This window comes from Prionailurus viverrinus, chromosome E2 (genome assembly GCF_022837055.1).
Source record: "Prionailurus viverrinus isolate Anna chromosome E2, UM_Priviv_1.0, whole genome shotgun sequence".
NCBI lineage: Eukaryota > Metazoa > Chordata > Mammalia > Carnivora > Felidae > Prionailurus > Prionailurus viverrinus.
This window is the reverse complement of record NC_062575.1, coordinates 17649333-17666224: the sequence shown is the minus strand read 5'-3', so window position 1 is coordinate 17666224 and position 16892 is coordinate 17649333. Positions and strand designations below refer to the sequence as shown.

Genomic DNA, 16892 nt, shown 5'->3' with positions numbered 1-16892 from the left:
AGCACCGTATGCCCGAATGGCCCCTGAAGGGTGCTTCTCCTTGAGCTGGGCTTTGTGAGAACACAGCTAAGTTCTCTAAAACCAGAGGATAAGTGAGGCTTCCAAGTGAGGGAAGACTGTCCAAGTTCAAGGAGAAGGGGTTTGGTTCCCTGCTTGCCAGGGACAGAAAGTTCTTTCCACATGTGCCTTTTGGTCCACAGAGCTTTCAAAAGAGAATGTATTCTGCTCAAAGGAGAGAATCACCTCCCAGTAAGGCAGTCATGAAGGGCTCCAGCATAAAATATGAACACCTCCCCATCAAGCTTGTAGAGGGAGAGGATGTCAGAGGTGGGGAGTATTAGGAAAAACCCTTGTACTCTGGTTCACTGGTCATACACATGCCAGGCAAATACCACCTCACCTCTGGTCCTGCAAATTTCCATGGATAGGCTGTTTTTAGTTTCGATTTTCCGGTAGAATGCTTGTGTTTTCCTTTTGTTCCTTACCCTTTTGGAAATGAAACTATAATCCGTCATCATGAGTCCTCATTCTGTTTTCTACTTTAAGTTCAGATTATTTATTTATACATTTAACCAAAGTTAAATATTGATGTCTTGGGAAAAAAATCACACTTTTTACTTTGGAAATTATGGAAATTTTCATATTCATATGAATAGTCTCCAATGTGCACTAAGTAGAGAGAATGCCCACATACTCAACACTTGGCTTCAATAATCTTCAAGTCATGGTCAGTCTTGTTTCATCTATACCAGGGGTTGGCAAACTATGGGCCTGTGGTTGAAATCCAGCCTCCACCTGTTTTTGTAAATAAAGTTTTGAAGAAAATCCTATGTAATCATCATATAACTTTATCCATATTTTGGTATATATTTCTAAAAAATGTTCTTACTAAAAACAAAACCACTCTATTGTTAACAGTATTTTCTTTTCTTTATTATTATTATTATTATTATTATTACTATTACTATTATTATTTTAAATTTACATTCGAATTAGTTAGCATATAGTGCAGCAATGATTTCAGGAGTAGATTCCTTAGTGCCCCTTACCCATTTAGCCCATCCCCCCTCCCACAACCCCTCCAGTAACCCTCTGTTTGTTCTCCATATTTATGAGTCTCTTATGTTTTGTCCCCCTCCCTGTTTTTATATTATTTTTGCTTCCCTTCCCTTGTGTTCATCTGTTCTGTGTCTTAAAGTCCTCGTATGAGTGAAGTCATATGATATTTGTCTTTCTCTGACTGACTAATTTCGCTTAGCATAATACCCTCCAGTTCCATCCACATAGTTGCAAATGACAAGATTTCATTCTTTTTGATTGCCGAGTAATACTCCATTGTATGTATATGTATGTATGTATATATATATACACCACATTTTCTTTATCCATGCATCCATCACTGGACATTTGGGCTCTTTCCATACTTTGGCTATTGTTGATAGTGCTGCTATAAACATTGGGGTGCATGTGCCCCTTCAAAACCACAATGAGATACCACCTTACACCTGTCAGAATGGCTAACATTAACAACTCAGGCAACAACAGATGTTGGCGAGGATGCAGAGAAAGAAGGTCTCTGGAGGAGACCTCTGAAGGATTGTTTGTTCTACTCTGTGGTGAATGCTGGTGTTATTTTGATAGGGATTTCATTGAATATGTAGATTGCTTTGGGTAGTATTGACATTGTAACAATATTTGTTCTTCCTATCCAGGAGCATGGAATCTTTTTCCATTTTTTGCGTCTTCTTCAATTTGTTTCATAAGCTTTCTATAGTTTTCAGTGTATAGATTCTTCACGTCTTTGGTTAGATTTATTCCTAGGTATTTTATGGGTTTTGGTACTGTTAACAGTATTTTCATGCTGTCATCAAATACTGAGTGAGTAGCCAAATTTCTCCAATTGTCTTGCAAAATAATCATTGGTTTTTAACAGGATGTGTTTTACACTTGTACTTTGTGTGTTGACAGCCCTTATACTTAAAAGCAGCATTAACTGTAGAAATGTGCTAGTTGCTGCCTCTTATCCTCTCTGGTCTATAAGTTATGTAGGCCTTGACCTGATGAGCATTTGGATAGCATCTAAATTAAGATTTTAATGGTGTCTTCTAAGGATGGCCAAAAATTGTTTCTTCTTTAAGTTTTGAGGTGGGACAACAGATCCAGATTTCTTTCTTGCTTGCTTTCTTTCTCTTGCTTTCTTTCTTTTTTTTTTTCTTCCTTTCTTCCTTCCTCCCTCCCTTCTTTCCTTTTCTTCTTTTCTCTTCTTTCCTTTATTTCTTTCTCTTCAGTCAACAAATATTTATTGAGCCCTGCTCTATACCAGGCACTATGCCCTGGGAGTACATCAGTACACCAAAGGAGAAAACCCCTGATCTCACGGTAGTGTGAGACACACAATTAATGAGTTAATAAATTTATACAGTGTCAGGTGGTGATATGTAATTTGAGGTAAAATAAAGCAGAGGAAGGGGTTGAGGTAAACAAAGTAGCACACACACATTTTTCTGATGCACATAAAATCAATATATAACCATTAGAATAAAAATGTCTCCCTGCATGTACCATCTACATTTGCCTAATGATACCAGCTCCACCACCTCTGAGAGGTGCAGGCTCACACGACCAGAATGTGCTAGAATAATCCCTCTGGTTCCATTTCTTTCCTCCATCATTTTTCAAATTGGATACAGATTGTACCCTGAGAAAGACTTTGAACCTGCAGCTCCCCTGATTTCCCTAAGGGGCTGGGCTGCTCCTCCACACCTGACTAGGTACTCGGCCCCTCCAGGTGTGGGCTGGGGATGCCTCTAGCATCACTGGAGAGCAGAAAGCATTGTAATTACAGATCCAGATTTCTTATTGTCAGGACACTTTTAATGCTTTATTGGACGGTGGCTCAGCTCTACACCCCATGTAGCCTATTAGTTCTTCAGGGTTTTAATCTCAGACCTCAGTACCTCTGAGCCCCTGGCAGGTACTTCTGCACCATAACTGGGAGCCCAGACAGATTAAGAGTGCTTAAGCTTTCATCACTAACAAGGGGAGAAGTTCCACCCCAGGAAGTATTATCATGCCGAGAGCAAACCTGAAACTACAGGCAGAGCCGTTGTCTCAGCAGACCCAGTCACTCCAGAGTAAGATTGAGTCAAAGGATTCAGTCTGTCTTGGCCACCCCCTTCTGTTAGACCCAGGGGACGCTTGTATGAGGAATGGTCATTTTTTTATCCAGGAACAAAAAGTATTGGCCCTGGTAACTAAGGATGGATGCAGTAATTTGCTCTTAGGTGGCGTTTAGACCAGAGGTGAGCAGGGAGAGGGGTCTCGATAGACCACGGTGTAGGGGAGGCCTCACAGAGGGAGCGGGATCAGATGCGATCTTGGAGGAGGGGCTGGAGTTGGACTTAAATGACAAGAGGAAGTTGATCCAGGTTGGGGGAAAGGCGTGAAAGTAAAAGATATCGTTAGGGAATGATTAATGAGGCAGTTTGGCTGGAGTGGAAGGTTTACGTGAAACAGAGATGCCCAGAGAGTGTCTAGCAAGGCAGCTGGGTTTGGTGGACATGCCTGCTGGAACATGAGAGAGCGCAGGGCCGACTGGGCCTCAACCACTGTGCTGTTTTTATAGATTGCGATTCTTGGTGAGATTTCACCCACAATCAAGGGTGGGGTTATGCTGTTTAGAAGTTTGAAATTTACCAGTCCAGAAGACTTTTAGTTAAACGTGTGGATTAAACATGTATTTATTTCCATTCCTTCCTGAAAACCCCTAAGTGGCAGTAAAAGTATAAAGAAGTATAATGATAAAGGATTGGAAGAGGAGAAGCAGCATATGGGAGAAGGTAATAAAACTTTGGTTGCTGATAGATAAATGGCAGAGCTGAGAAAGCTGAAACTCCAACTTACAGTGTGGGTGCCCACCAGGAAGTCAGCCAGTTAGCACCACGGAGCCCTGGAAAGCTCAGCAATCAGACATGGTAGGGGGAGGTGCTATGAAATGAGACTAAAAAGCTGAAGTCAAGTTAAAAATTGGTGCAGGGAGTCGTTAGAGTCTCAGGTTGTCAACCATGACATCCAGCCCTGTGCTGCACGCCTGCATGCACACGTGTTTATCTCACACACGCATGCGCACATGCAGCCAGCCTGGAGGATGAAGCCAGAGCTGAAGGCAAGGATGAGCTCAGAAAAAAATGGATTGAGTGAGGACGCTGTCCCCAAGTTAAAGATTGGGACGTTTTTTTGCTAGATAAAGGGATCAGTCGAAGGGAAGAAAACTACAGATTGTGATATTTGTGCGTCGTCTAGTGAAACAGCTGAATGAAGCCACCAGTCAGTTTTCCCCCACCTGGATACCCAGAGCGTCCATTCAGTGTTTTAGTGACTCACTTTTAAATATGAAAGAACAGCCTGCGGCCAGCAGACAGAAAGGGGACTTGGTGTAAACAATGTGGAATGTAAAACCAAATTGTGATTCGTAATCTCAAAAATTTGGGAGGAAATACAGCATCTGTGCAAGAAGAACAGGAGACCGTGAAATGAACCATGCAGAAAACAAGAACATTCATTCGTTTATTAATGTTTATTTATTTTGAGAGAGAGAGAGAGAACGCGCACATGTGTGCATGCGTACCCGCAAGTGGGAGAGGGGCAGAGAGAGAGAATCCCAAGTAGGCTCTGTACTGGCTGTGTGAGATCATGACTTGAGCCGAAATCAGGAGTCGGGCCCTTAACTGACTGAGCCACCCAGGCACCCCAAGAAGACCTTTTAGAAATTAATATATAACTGACTGTGGAACAACCCGGGGGTTAAGAGTGCATGCTGACCCCTGCACAGTTGAAAATGTGCATGCAAATGACTTCCCCAGAGCTTAACTACTAATAGCTTACTGTTGACCAGAAGCCTTACCGATAACATAAACAATTGATTAACACATATTTTGTATGTTATATATATTATATACTGTATTCTTTCAATAAAGTAAGCCAGAGAAAAGAAAGTATTATTAAGAAAATCATAAGGGGGCGCCTGGGTGGCGCAGTCGGTTAAGCGTCCGACTTCAGCCAGGTCACGATCTCGCGGTCCGGGAGTTCGAGCCCCGCGTCAGGCTCTGGGCTGATGGCTCAGAGCCTGGAGCCTGTTTCCAATTCTGTGTCTCCCTCTCTCTCTGCCCCTCCCCCATTCATGCTCTGTCTCTCTCTGTCCCAAAAAAAATAAATAAACGTTAAAAAAAAAAATTAAAAAAAAAAAAAAAAAAAAGAAAATCATAAGGAAGAGAAAATACATTTACAGTACTGAACTGTATTTATTGAAAAAAAAATCCATGTATAAACAGAGCACCACAGTTTAAATCCTTGCTGTTCAAGGGGTCAACTGTATATAACAGCAGAAACAGGGGCGCCTGGGTGGCTCAGTTGGTTAAGCATCCGACTCGATTTTGGCTCTGGTTGTGATCTCACAGTTGGTGGGATCGAACCTCAGAATGGGGTCTGCATTGACAGTGTGGAGCCTGCTTGGGGTTCTCTCTCCCTCTCTCTCTCTGCCCCTCCCCTGCTCTTGCACATGCTCTCTCTCTCAAGATAAATATTTTTTAAAAAATTAAAAAAAATTTTGTAAACATTTATTTTTGAGAGAGAAAGAGAGAGACAGAGTGTGAGCAGGAGAGGGGAAGAGAGAGGGAGACAGAGAATCCGAAGCAGGCTCCAGGCTCTGAGTACGGAGCCTGACACGGGGCTTGAATCCACAAACCGTGAGATCTGAGCTGAGGTTGGAGGCTTAACCAACTGAGTCACCCAGGTGCCCCTAAAAAAATTTTTTTTAATGTTCACAAATTTTTGAGAGAGAGAGAGAGAGAGAGACAGAGTGCAGTGCGGGAGGGGCAGAGAGACAGGGAGACATAGAATCTGAAGCAGGCTCTAGGCTCTGAGCTGTCAGCGCAGAGCCCCATGTGGGGCTTGAACTCACGAACTACAAGATCATAACCTGAGTGGAAGTTGTACGCTTAACCGACTGAGCCACCCAGGTGCCCCTCCCCCTGTCAAAATAAATAAACTTAAAAAGAAGAGCTCTTTAAAAAAATAAAAATTGCAAGAATGGAAAGATAATGTTGGAGATTAGAAAATTAGAAGATGAGCCCAGGAGATTCAACATCTGAACAGTAGTTCTAGCAAGAAAGAACTTGCTAGAAGAACTTTCTATTATCAAAGAAAAAAAAAATAGAAGCCTCTTGCTAGAATAGAGTGGTAATGTATTCAAATTCAAAGGGCCCTACCAAATGCCCAACCCAGAGAATGAGAAAAGACTGACCTCAAGGAACATCCAAATGGAATTTGGGGATGGCAAGAGAATGTCTCAGAAGCCTCCGGAGGGTAAAAATAGGCTAGCTATCGAGAATTAGGAATCAAGAATGCCATCTTTCTTCTCAACAGCAACTGTGGAGCTGGACCCTTAAAATTCTGATGGAAAGTTATTTCCTGTCTAGAAATCAACTTTTAGTCACCTTAACACTCAACTCTGAGACTTGAATAAAGGCATCTTCAGTGTTTCAAACAATTAACTTTGGTGCATCCTTTCTCAGAAGCTACTAGATGATTTGTTCCACCAGATGAGAGGAAACCAAGAAAGAAGTCATGAGATGCAGTACACAGGGGACTCCATTCAGAGGCCAAAGACAGTCCCAAGAGGAAGATGAGGGAAGGTGACTCAAGACAGTAACATAGAGCAGATCTGGAGGACAGGTGTCCACATAGGGCAACAGGGGCCTGGAGCTGTGTGGCTAAGGCATATCTGACTGACACTGAGAGGCCACGTGCGCCATCAGAATCTGGGGGTGCACTGGTAAGAGATTCTGGAAAAACAGGCAGAATGAAACACACTCTAGTTCTTTTCACTCCAGAAAAAAAAAAAAAGTCGTACAAGCAAGGAAACATATGTGTAGTATTCTATGAAATCATAATACAAACTCTGAATATGGATTTAATGACGGTTTTCTAAATTGGGAGGAGGGGGCCTATGTGTGTTGTGGGGTGGGATGCAATAACTAAACGCTCAGCTTTGATAGCAGAAGGTTCACAAGTAACGTCTAATATGACAGAAATCAAGAAACAGTAGAAGGAGCATGCTGCTTAGAAATATGGCTGTAAATAGAAAGAGCAGTTGAGAATTCAAAGTTGTTGCTTCTGAGAGGTAGGAATCAGCGATGGGGAGAGGTAGGGAAGGAGACACTGTTTTTTATTGTGTCTCCTGTAGTACCATTTGCATTTTTTTAATGTTTATTTTTGAGACACACACACACACACACGCACACACGCACACACAGCATGAGCTGGGGAGAGGCAGAGAGAGAGAGGACGACAGAAGATCCAAAGCAGGTTCTGTGCTGACAGCAGAGAGCCCGATGTGGGGCTTGAACTCAGGAACCATGAGATTGTGACCTGAGCTGAAGTTAGACACTTAACTGACTGAGCCACCCAGGTGTCCCAAGAAGCTGTTTTTAGAGACGCTGTGAGTTAAAAGAATCATTGAAGGGGTGGCCAAAAAAAGTCAGTTAGGATGCTAACCCTGAAAATTGAGAAAGATACCGGACTGAAGCATGATAGTTATGTGAGTAAGGTAAGGATGCAGACAAGATGAAATGAGAAGGTAGTTAGAATAAAGCCTTTCCAGCCCATATAGTGTAATCCATATTGGGTTCCCTTTGCATTGAGTTAATGCTATTTTCTTCAGTGGTATCACTTTCTTATCTTTTTAAGGCCCTTTATCCCTCTTCCCCTTTCAAACTTATAGTGGAAAAATCAGGCATGTACCAAATTTGAGAGAATAGTACAATGAATCCCTGCTAACTACCACCTGGTTGTAACAATTGATAACATTTTGTTTCATCTGACCTCCTACTTTTCAGGGGAGGGGACTGATGAATTTTAGAGCAAGTCCTAGATGTCATATCTTTTGAACCATAAATATATCATATACATCTCTAACAGGTAAGGGTTTAAGAAAAAAAAAAACTAGGGGTACCTGGCTGGCTCAGTCCATAGAGCATGTGATTCTTGATCTCATTTTCATGAGTTTGAGCCCCACGTTGTGCATAGAGATTCCTTAAAAAAACAACAAACTAAAATACCATTATCCCACCCAACAAAATTAACGACATTTCTTTGCTTCATGTCACCCAGTCCTTGTTCCATTCTCCCCAATTGTCTTAAAAATATTTTTACAGTTGATTTGGGTCAAACTCAAGATCATCACATTGGTTTTGGCTGATATGTCTCATAAGGCTCTTTTATTATTTTTTATTTTTTAAAATTTACATCCAAATTAGTTAGCATATAGTGCAACAATGATTTCGGGAGTAGATTCCTTAGTGCCCCTTACCCATTTAGCCCATCCCCCCTCCCACAACCCCTCCAGCAACCCTCAGTTTATTCTCCATATTTATGTGTCTGTTTTGTTTTGTCCCCCTCCCTGTTTTTATATTATTTTTGTTTCCCTTCCCTTATGTTCATCTGTTTTGTCTGTTAAAGTCAGATGAGTGAAGTCATATGATTTTTGTCTTTCTCTGACTAATTTCACTTAGCATAATACCCTCCAGTTCCATCCATGTAGTTGCAAATGGCAAGATTTCATTCTTTTTGATTGCCAAGTAATACTCCATTGTGTGTGTATATATATATATATATATATATATATATATATATATATATATATACATAAACCACATTTCCTGTATCCATTCATTCATCCATGGATGGACATTTGGGCTCTTTCCATACTTTGGCTATTGTGGATAGTGCTGCTATAAACATGGGGGTGCATGTGTCCCTTCGAAACAGCACACCTGGATCCCGTGGATAAATGCCTAGTAGTGTAATTGGTGGGTCGTAGGGTAGTTCTATTTTTAGTTTTTTGAGGAACCTCCATACTGTTTTCCAGAGTGGCCGCACCAGCTTGCATTCCCATCATAAGTCTCTTTTAACCTGTAAGTTTCCCCACTCTTTCTTTCTTCCTTTCTTTCTTTCTTTCTTTCTTTCTTTCCTTCCTTCCTTCCTTCCTTCTTTCCTTCTTTTTCTTTCTTTCTTCCTTCCTTCCTTCCTTCCTTCTTTCCTTCTTTCTCTTTTTTTTCTTTTCTTTTCTTTTCTTTTCTTTTCTTTTCTTTTCTTTTCTTTTCTTTCCATTTACTCTTTGAAGATCCTGGGCATTTGTTCTGTAGAATTTCTCATATTCTGGATGTGACCTTGGAATGTTGGGTGATATGCTTCTCTATCCATTGTCTTTCCTACCAACTGGTAGTTAGATATGGAGGCTTGATTAGATTGAAATTCACTTTTTAAAATTGAGGTATAACTTACACCCAATGAGATACCCAGATCTCAGGTTCATAGTTAGATGAGTTTTGACAAATGCATACATTTTTTTTCAATATATGAAATTTATTGTCAAATTGGTTTCCATACAACACCCAGTGCTCATCCCAAAAGGTGCCCTCCTCAATACCCGTCACCCACCCTCCCCTCCCTTCCACCCCCCACCAACCCTCAGTTTGTTCTCAGTTTTTAAGAGTCTTTTATGGCAAATGCATACATTTATGTAACCTATACTCCCTCGAAATATAAAGCATTTCCATCATTCCACAAAGCTCCCTCTCTTACTTTCTCTTGATCACTTCTTCCTTCCTTGTGTACAAATCGAGTTATAGCTGCCAAGCACAGATAAAGATTTTTGCCATCTGTTTTAGCCTTGCCTTGCCTGTGGGTAATTTAGGACCCCTTTGGAAAGGTTGCTTTCTCCCTAAAAATAATGTAGAGAATCCTGCTGTTGTTTGTACGAACTCTCCTTCTCATGACCACGCAACATGTTTTCACTGGCAGTTTATATCAGGATGATTTCTGTTGCAGGTAGCAAAAATTGGGTTCCAAATTGACTTAAGTAATAAAGAGAGTAAACTGGCTCATTTAACTGAATATTCTAGATGTAGATCCTGGTTTCAAGTAAAGCCTCATCTAGTGACTCGACAATTTCACCAAGGGGCTGGCTTTTCGTTTTGTTTTGTTTTTCTACTCTGTCATCTATTGGGTCAACTTCATAATGTATTTGGGTCCTAGATGGCAGCCAGTGGTTCCTAGGACTGCATGCTTTCTCAGTCATTATCTGGCAAGGAAGAGAGAGATTTTTCCCAGAATTCCTGGAAAAAGTCATGAGATTGGCCCTGATTAGGCTCAGCGTAGGTCGCATGCTTACCCCTAATCCAGTCGGCTGTTCAACTCTGGACTTGGTAGTAGAGTCTCCTCCTTCCCCAGAACAACATGGATCTCCTAAATGGAAATCAGGAGCTAACGGTGAGGAAGGATTGGCTGCTGTAGAGCAATGACTGCTATAATCACGAAAGCCCCAGTAGCCTCCGTCATTGGGACTTGCCTGGCTGTGCTTCCCTGGAGCAGCCCAGCTTCTGCACCAGACACCTTGCTTAACCCTCCCTCAGCCCCTCCTCGCCAGCCATCCAGAGGTTTCTCTAGAATTTGAGGGTAGGGGTGGGTGGTCACTACATTCATTCTGACCTTAATGTTTCCAGCTGGGAAAAACGCACAGACCCCCGAGGCAGGTTTTACTATGTGGATCACAACACGCGGACCACCACCTGGCAGCGCCCCACAGCCGAGTACGTGCGGAACTACGAGCAGTGGCAGTCACAGCGGAATCAGCTTCAGGGCGCCATGCAGCACTTCAGCCAAAGATTCCTCTACCAGGTGAGAGGGCAGGGGCTTGCCACGAGGGAGGGGAACCTCCTGGCCCTGGAGAATGTGCTGCCTCGCACACTATTTGTTGATCTGTTTGGTGAGCGGGAAGACGGTAGCTGGAAATATCAGTGCTCTGGAGATTTTACTCATCATGGTGAAATTCCTCAAATTCCGTCATTTCTAATTTAGTAACTCAGTGTCCAGCTTCTGTGTTTCAGGACTCAATATACCTGAAACTGACTCAGTATATCTGAGATATATACTATCTTTCTGCCAAGACTGGATTTCTCTTCTGGCCCCTCCATCCAAGTCCATTTATTCTAGTTTGAAACCTGAAGGTCAGCTGTGACTTCTTCCGTACCTCAACTTTTGAGAACAAAACAGCCACCTACTCAGTTCATTAAGCATCCAACTTCAGCTCAGGTCATGATCTCACAGTTCATGGGCTTGAGCCCCACATCTGGCTCTGCACTGACAGTGCACAGCCTGCTTGGGTCCTGTCTCCCTTTTCTCTGTGCCCCTCCCCTGCTTGCTTGCACTGTCTCTCTCAAAAATTAATACACATTAAAAAAAGCCATCGAAATCTTTTCCTTTCTGCTATTGTTTTTCTTTAAATCTTTTTTATTTGACACATTCTTAAGGATGGAAGGACCTCTAAAGTTGTTGTGGATCAGGGCTTCGCAAACTATGGCCCATGGGCCAAAGTGGCCTACACCTGGTTTTGTAAATAAAGTTTTATTGGTACAGAAGCACTCCAAGTAGTTTAGGTATTGACTCTGGCTACTTACTTACACTGTAACAACAGAGTTGAGTAGTTTCAACAGAGACCATATAGCTTATAAAGCCTGAAATATTTGCTGTCTAGCCCTTTACAGAAAAAGTTTATTGACCTCTAGTGCAACTTCGTTCTGATTCCTGGTTTTCCTTCATCCCTCCCAACTGAATGGTTAGGGCAGCCTTTCACTTGTTCTCTCTGTTGGCATTGTTCTCTCTTCCAATCTGTACTGCCTATTCCCAGCAGAGCAGTCTTCACATATCACTGTCATTTGATCACTTTTGCTCAACATTTATCACTGGTTTTTTTTTTTTTTTTTCCTTTTTTCTTTCTTCTTTTTTTTTAAGTAGTCTCCATGTCCAGCTTGGAGCCCAGCTTGAATTCATGACCCTGAGATCAAGACCTGATCTGAGACCAAGAGTCGGACGGACCCTCAACCAACTGAGCCACCCAGACGCCCCTATCACTGTCATTTTAATCACTGGCTCAAAGCCTTCTGTGGTCATTACCTACAGAACAGCATTCAAATTTCCTACTCCAGAATTCAGAGTGCTATGATCCCAAATTAACTGTCTAATGGCCTCCTGTACTGTGTCCCTTCAGGAACCCTCCCAACCCCTCCTTCCATCCCATTAGAGCCTCTACCAGTGACCTTGTTCCCCCCAGCCACACAGCTGTCTTTGGCAGGACAGGTAGCATTACCAAGTTGGAACTCTGCATATTCTCAGGGGGCCTTGAACATGAAGCTCGGGATCTGTAGTAGAGTCTCTACAGAAGGTGGTGGATTAGAGGCTGGAAACCTTTTGAGCTGGTCCACAGCATTTAATCACCGAGTTTAGTCAGCACTGTTTCTGTTTGAAATGAACTCTAACCCCACAACCCATTTCTAAATTAGATACTTTCCTAGTTCGATGCTTACGATAGCTTTAATTCTGTTTAGCTAAGTACTGTTCATTATCAACTTTGCCTTTGTTTGCAGTTTTTTCCTCTGCTCACCTGAAGCAGGAGCTACCACCTCCCTGGGCCAGCCGATCTCCTCTTCTGTCTGTCAGGGCCGGTGCTCCTTGTAGAGTGAGAGAACTGTAGAAACCTCCATCTCTTTAGTACGGATGGACAGAAAGCACAGTGTTTATCACATCGACTTGTCTCCCAAGGTCAACTGTCATGCCTGTCTGTGATTCGTGCCCCGGTGCAGCCCTTGCGTAGGTTCTCATGCCAGGCCTTGTACTCCGCAGCCCCTTTCACACATGCCTGGCGTCCGGTTCTGGCATGTTTCGAAATTGGATGGGATGTGATCATTCTCTGCATTTCAGAAATTGTTCCTCCAGAGCTAGGCCCCAAAGACTTTCTCTGCCATTTTTCTTGGGTGGTCGTGGCTACAAAACTAGGAAGGTCTGGGTGTTTCTATCCTTTGTGTTAGAGACAAGGACACGTTTTAGGAGTCTCACACTGGTTTTGTCTCCCTAAGAGAGACAATACTTGGCTTCTCTAAGTATTGAAAAAAAAAAGTCTCTTGAAGGAATCTTTTTTTCTGTATAATGCACCAAATATGTTCTGTCGGTTGACTGAAATGTTTGGTGGGTAAGAGGGAAGGTTCTAGAGGTCACTTCCACTTGGTCTTTTGGAACCTTCATTTCTCTTGCCCACCCTCTCTCATTTTAGCAATGCCATTCCAGGCATGCAGAGGTAGAACTTTGCCTTGGAGAGTCCCCTATTACTTTTTTGAGTACTCTAAAAACGATTTTCCCCACTCTGCTGGGGTCTTAGGAGGGTTCTAGATAGAGGTGATGGTTCCCTTTTCTCTGTGAAACAAGATTCATATTGAAAAACGTGTTAAGAATCTTTTATGGGTCAGCTTTCAATGTCTCTCTGTTGATTTCCCTCTTCCCTGGATTTGCTTTGCCTCTCGCTTGCTCTGGAGCCATGTCCTGGTTACAAGTAAGAAGAGTTGCTTTCATACAGTTATTTTGGGGTTTGGCCTTGGCCCAGGGTTTGACTCGGAAGACTTAAGAGCTGATACTGTACCAATGGGCTCTCTTCTTCCTCCTCCTCCTCCTTCTGCTGGGCTGAAACCAAGACCTCGTTCTTCTTTACTTGCTCTAGAGAGAACACAAAATGCAGTGCAAGATAGAAGACGAAGGAGCCCCACGTCGCGGGCTCCCACAGCTCCTTCCTGCTTTCTGCCCCATCACACACATTTTTCAGTTTCTCTTCTCATTCCCCTTATTTCTGATACGCTCCCCTTTCCTGATGCCCCAGCGTGCCTTTGTTTGTTGTGACCGTCATGCACATACTTGTGTATTGCCCTTACAATTTCTCTTTGCCCTTTCTTCTGTGACCCTGCTGCATTCCACCAGGGATGCCCACCTAGTCGCATGCATTGTGCAGTGTGACAGGACCCATCTCACAACCTGCTACTATTTTTGTGGCATTCCCTTTACCCCCACTTTGGTCCTCCCTTAATGACTAAAGGATGTAGCCAGTGTCTACAGGACTGAAACAGATCATTCTGTGGCTCCGGATGTGTGGATGCCAAATTGCACTATCCAGAAACAGACAACTCCTTTCTTACTCTGCAGAGAGCCCCTTGGATTGAACTCTCAAACACCTGGGTTTTGTTCTGCACCCCGTGGGTGAATACTTAAAAAAAGGAGCCGGCCTTCCATACGTAACCTTTAATGCCCTTCCCAGAGCCTTTGTTGCCCTCGGCTCTATTTGCTAGACATTCTTTATTTCTGAGTTTGTATCTTAAAATATTACTGGAACTTAGTGCTTAGTCCCTGAGGGACTTGAACTCAACGTGAGCTGTCTGGCTCACGGCCTGCACCTCAGATGTCCCAACCCAGGGACAGTTACCAGGCAAGTGATTCAACAGTGTTACTTTCTGTTCCTACTAGTAAAGGAAATTGTCTTGTCGCTTAAAGTCACCTGCAGATCCAAGGATCTTTCTTCTGACTCTAATCCCTCCAGGCCCCTTTCTCTGTGGTTTTCTGCCTGTGCTCCAAGTGACACTTGGGATCTCTCCTTTTGGGGGAATTGGCGGAGAAGAGAAGGGGCAGTCGGTTGACTTACTGGAGATGTGGGGTTTTGGGGTTTTGGTTTTCAAGCCATGATGTGTGGCTCTTATTTTTTGTTTCTCTTTGGCTTCTTTCTGTCCACTTCCTTTTCTTATTTTTCAAGTTGTACTATGTACATTGAGGGAGAAATGTCCAAAATAGTTAAGTGCTTTTCTTTAACTGAAAGAGGTAAAATTGTTGCAGGTGTCGGCTTTCATGGACTCCATCTCATAAGTTGTTCACGTTTATCAGCCTCTGGCCTCTCTCCCTTCCCTATTGCTTCCTTTTCTGTCCCCTGTTCATAGGTTTTGGGGAGTGTGGATCTGATAAGATGAGAATAGGACGATGGCGAAGGAACGAAACAAAATGCCATAACTAAAGAGAGCCAACATTGTATGAAGTTTTAAAAAAGGCAAGGATTAAGAAAAGGGTTGATGATTCTTTTTAAAATTCTCCTCCCTGTGCTCTGTATACTAGTCACAGTTGATTTTGGTGAATAATAGAAATCCACTTGGTTCAACTTAAACAGAAAAGGAATTTCTCAAATGGGAATGGGGTAGTTGATAGAATTAGCAGAATGACGAAGAACCAAGCTCTGGCAGAATCCAGGGGCAGGCGAGGCAAAGGAATAGCTCGTGTAGGACATTGTCCTCTTGTGCTGCCATTAAACACTCGTTGCTCCAGTGGATTGTGGACTCTATCACAGTAGTAATTTCCAACAGACCCCATGCCATTCCCGGAAGTCCTGAGTGGGAGCATCGGATTGGCTGGTCTTTAAGTCATGTGCCTGCACTGGAGGTGCCATGGTGTTGGGAAGGGAAATATTTGCTAGCTGATAAATATTTTTGGTCTCTAGTTCAGTGCAGGTCATGGAGGCTGTCAGTAAAAGTTGTTTGGTCTATTGAGCTGCAGGGTTGTGCAAAAGATGACTGTCAGCCCCCTGACGCCCACTGGGTACCAGTTGGGAGCTAATTTCCCATTGGCGCGTGAATGCTATGTGGATTATCCACTCATTCCAAAAAAAGACTTGAAGCAGCAGACAGTTTTGCTCTGAATGCTTCTTTACTTTCTTAAAATGACCTTTCCTGCGTTTCTTCCCTTTTGCTACAGCTCATTCCCCACCGAGTTCTCTTTGGCTTCATTATCTGAAATGCATGCGTATTTCACAAGTTCGTTCCGTTCCTTCTGTGACCAAATGCTTTTATAGCCACTGCTCTTCTGTGTTAACTGGAAAACAAAGCTGGAGGAACTTGGGTTTCATGAGATGTTGCACCCCACCCCCACCCTGCTCCCACCAAAATGACCTTGGGAGATGTCACATTTGGGAGATCTTTTTCAGGAACCATCAGCTAAGTCTGAATTGTGGTGGAAACGTGAGCACGTCCTCCAGGATGACGGTAACGGGCCCAAAATCGAGCACAGCCCAGCTTCCCACACCTCCGTGCAATCTCACTGTGCCGGGTAGGAGGCCCTTTGCTGAAAGGCGGCTCTGTCCCACCAGGGAACCTATGGTTTCAAGACTTAAACATCTTTTTTGGAACTTGCTTTGGAAGAGTTGCCTGAACTGCCACCTTGGAAAGAAAGTTTCTCTGTCCTTTCAGCCGGGGGTGGAGGGCCGGCTGTGAAGGGTGCGGGGGTTCTTTGGCAGTTGAGCTCCACCAATGTTTTCTCAAGCTGAGACTGAGCTCCATTCATCCTCCTGCCCGTGTGTGGCTCCATCGCCCCCAGACAGAGCCAGCCGGCAGCCCAAAGTCTGCGTTGAGAACTTGATCCCCTCGTGCGACGATTAAGTTTTAGTAAGTGAAATAAAAATGCTTCAGCAAAAAAGAAAAGAAAAGGAAAAAGAAAAGCAAGCAAGCAAGCGCGTGCGGAACGACGGAACAATACTTGTTTTATTTAACTCTGAAGAGTTTTTGACAGCGCCCCCCTTCTCTGCAGGATATGAGAACTCTGGGTCCACCGCAGCCCTGCCCCAGGGATCTCACGGCAGAATTAGGCTGGGGGGTAGGGGGTTTGAACGTAAACAGTGACCCTCAAGGCCTGGAGTCTGCTCCCCTTTCTTTCTCCTGTCTCTCCTGCTCGCTTGCCACCTCGCCCCCAGCCCCACCTTCCCAGACAGGCACACACAGAACACTGAGCAACTTCAGGTTCGGGCCGGAGGAGAATAAAGGTGCTTTGTGAAGGGAAGCAAAACATTCCTGGGGGAGGTGAGGGGCCTGGGGCATGAATGTGCCCTCAGTCTGGGCTGGTTTTGCACACCACGGCTGCTCCCTCTCCCTCTCAGGCGCACCCAGGAGGGAGTTGGAGGGAGGAGGGCCCAGCCCCCAGCCAGG

The 16892-nt window shown here is 43.7% G+C and overlaps 1 protein-coding gene across 1 annotated transcript in view; it reads left to right on the top strand.

The window, feature by feature from the left end:
- The window catches only part of WWP2 (WW domain containing E3 ubiquitin protein ligase 2), a 150281-nt gene that overhangs the window by 117926 nt on the left and 15463 nt on the right, over positions 1 to 16892 (top strand). Inside the window, exon 10 of the mRNA XM_047835907.1 lies at positions 10563 to 10737. Coding sequence (XP_047691863.1) covers positions 10563 to 10737 — 175 coding nt within the window. The remainder of the gene's footprint in view (positions 1 to 10562; positions 10738 to 16892) is intronic.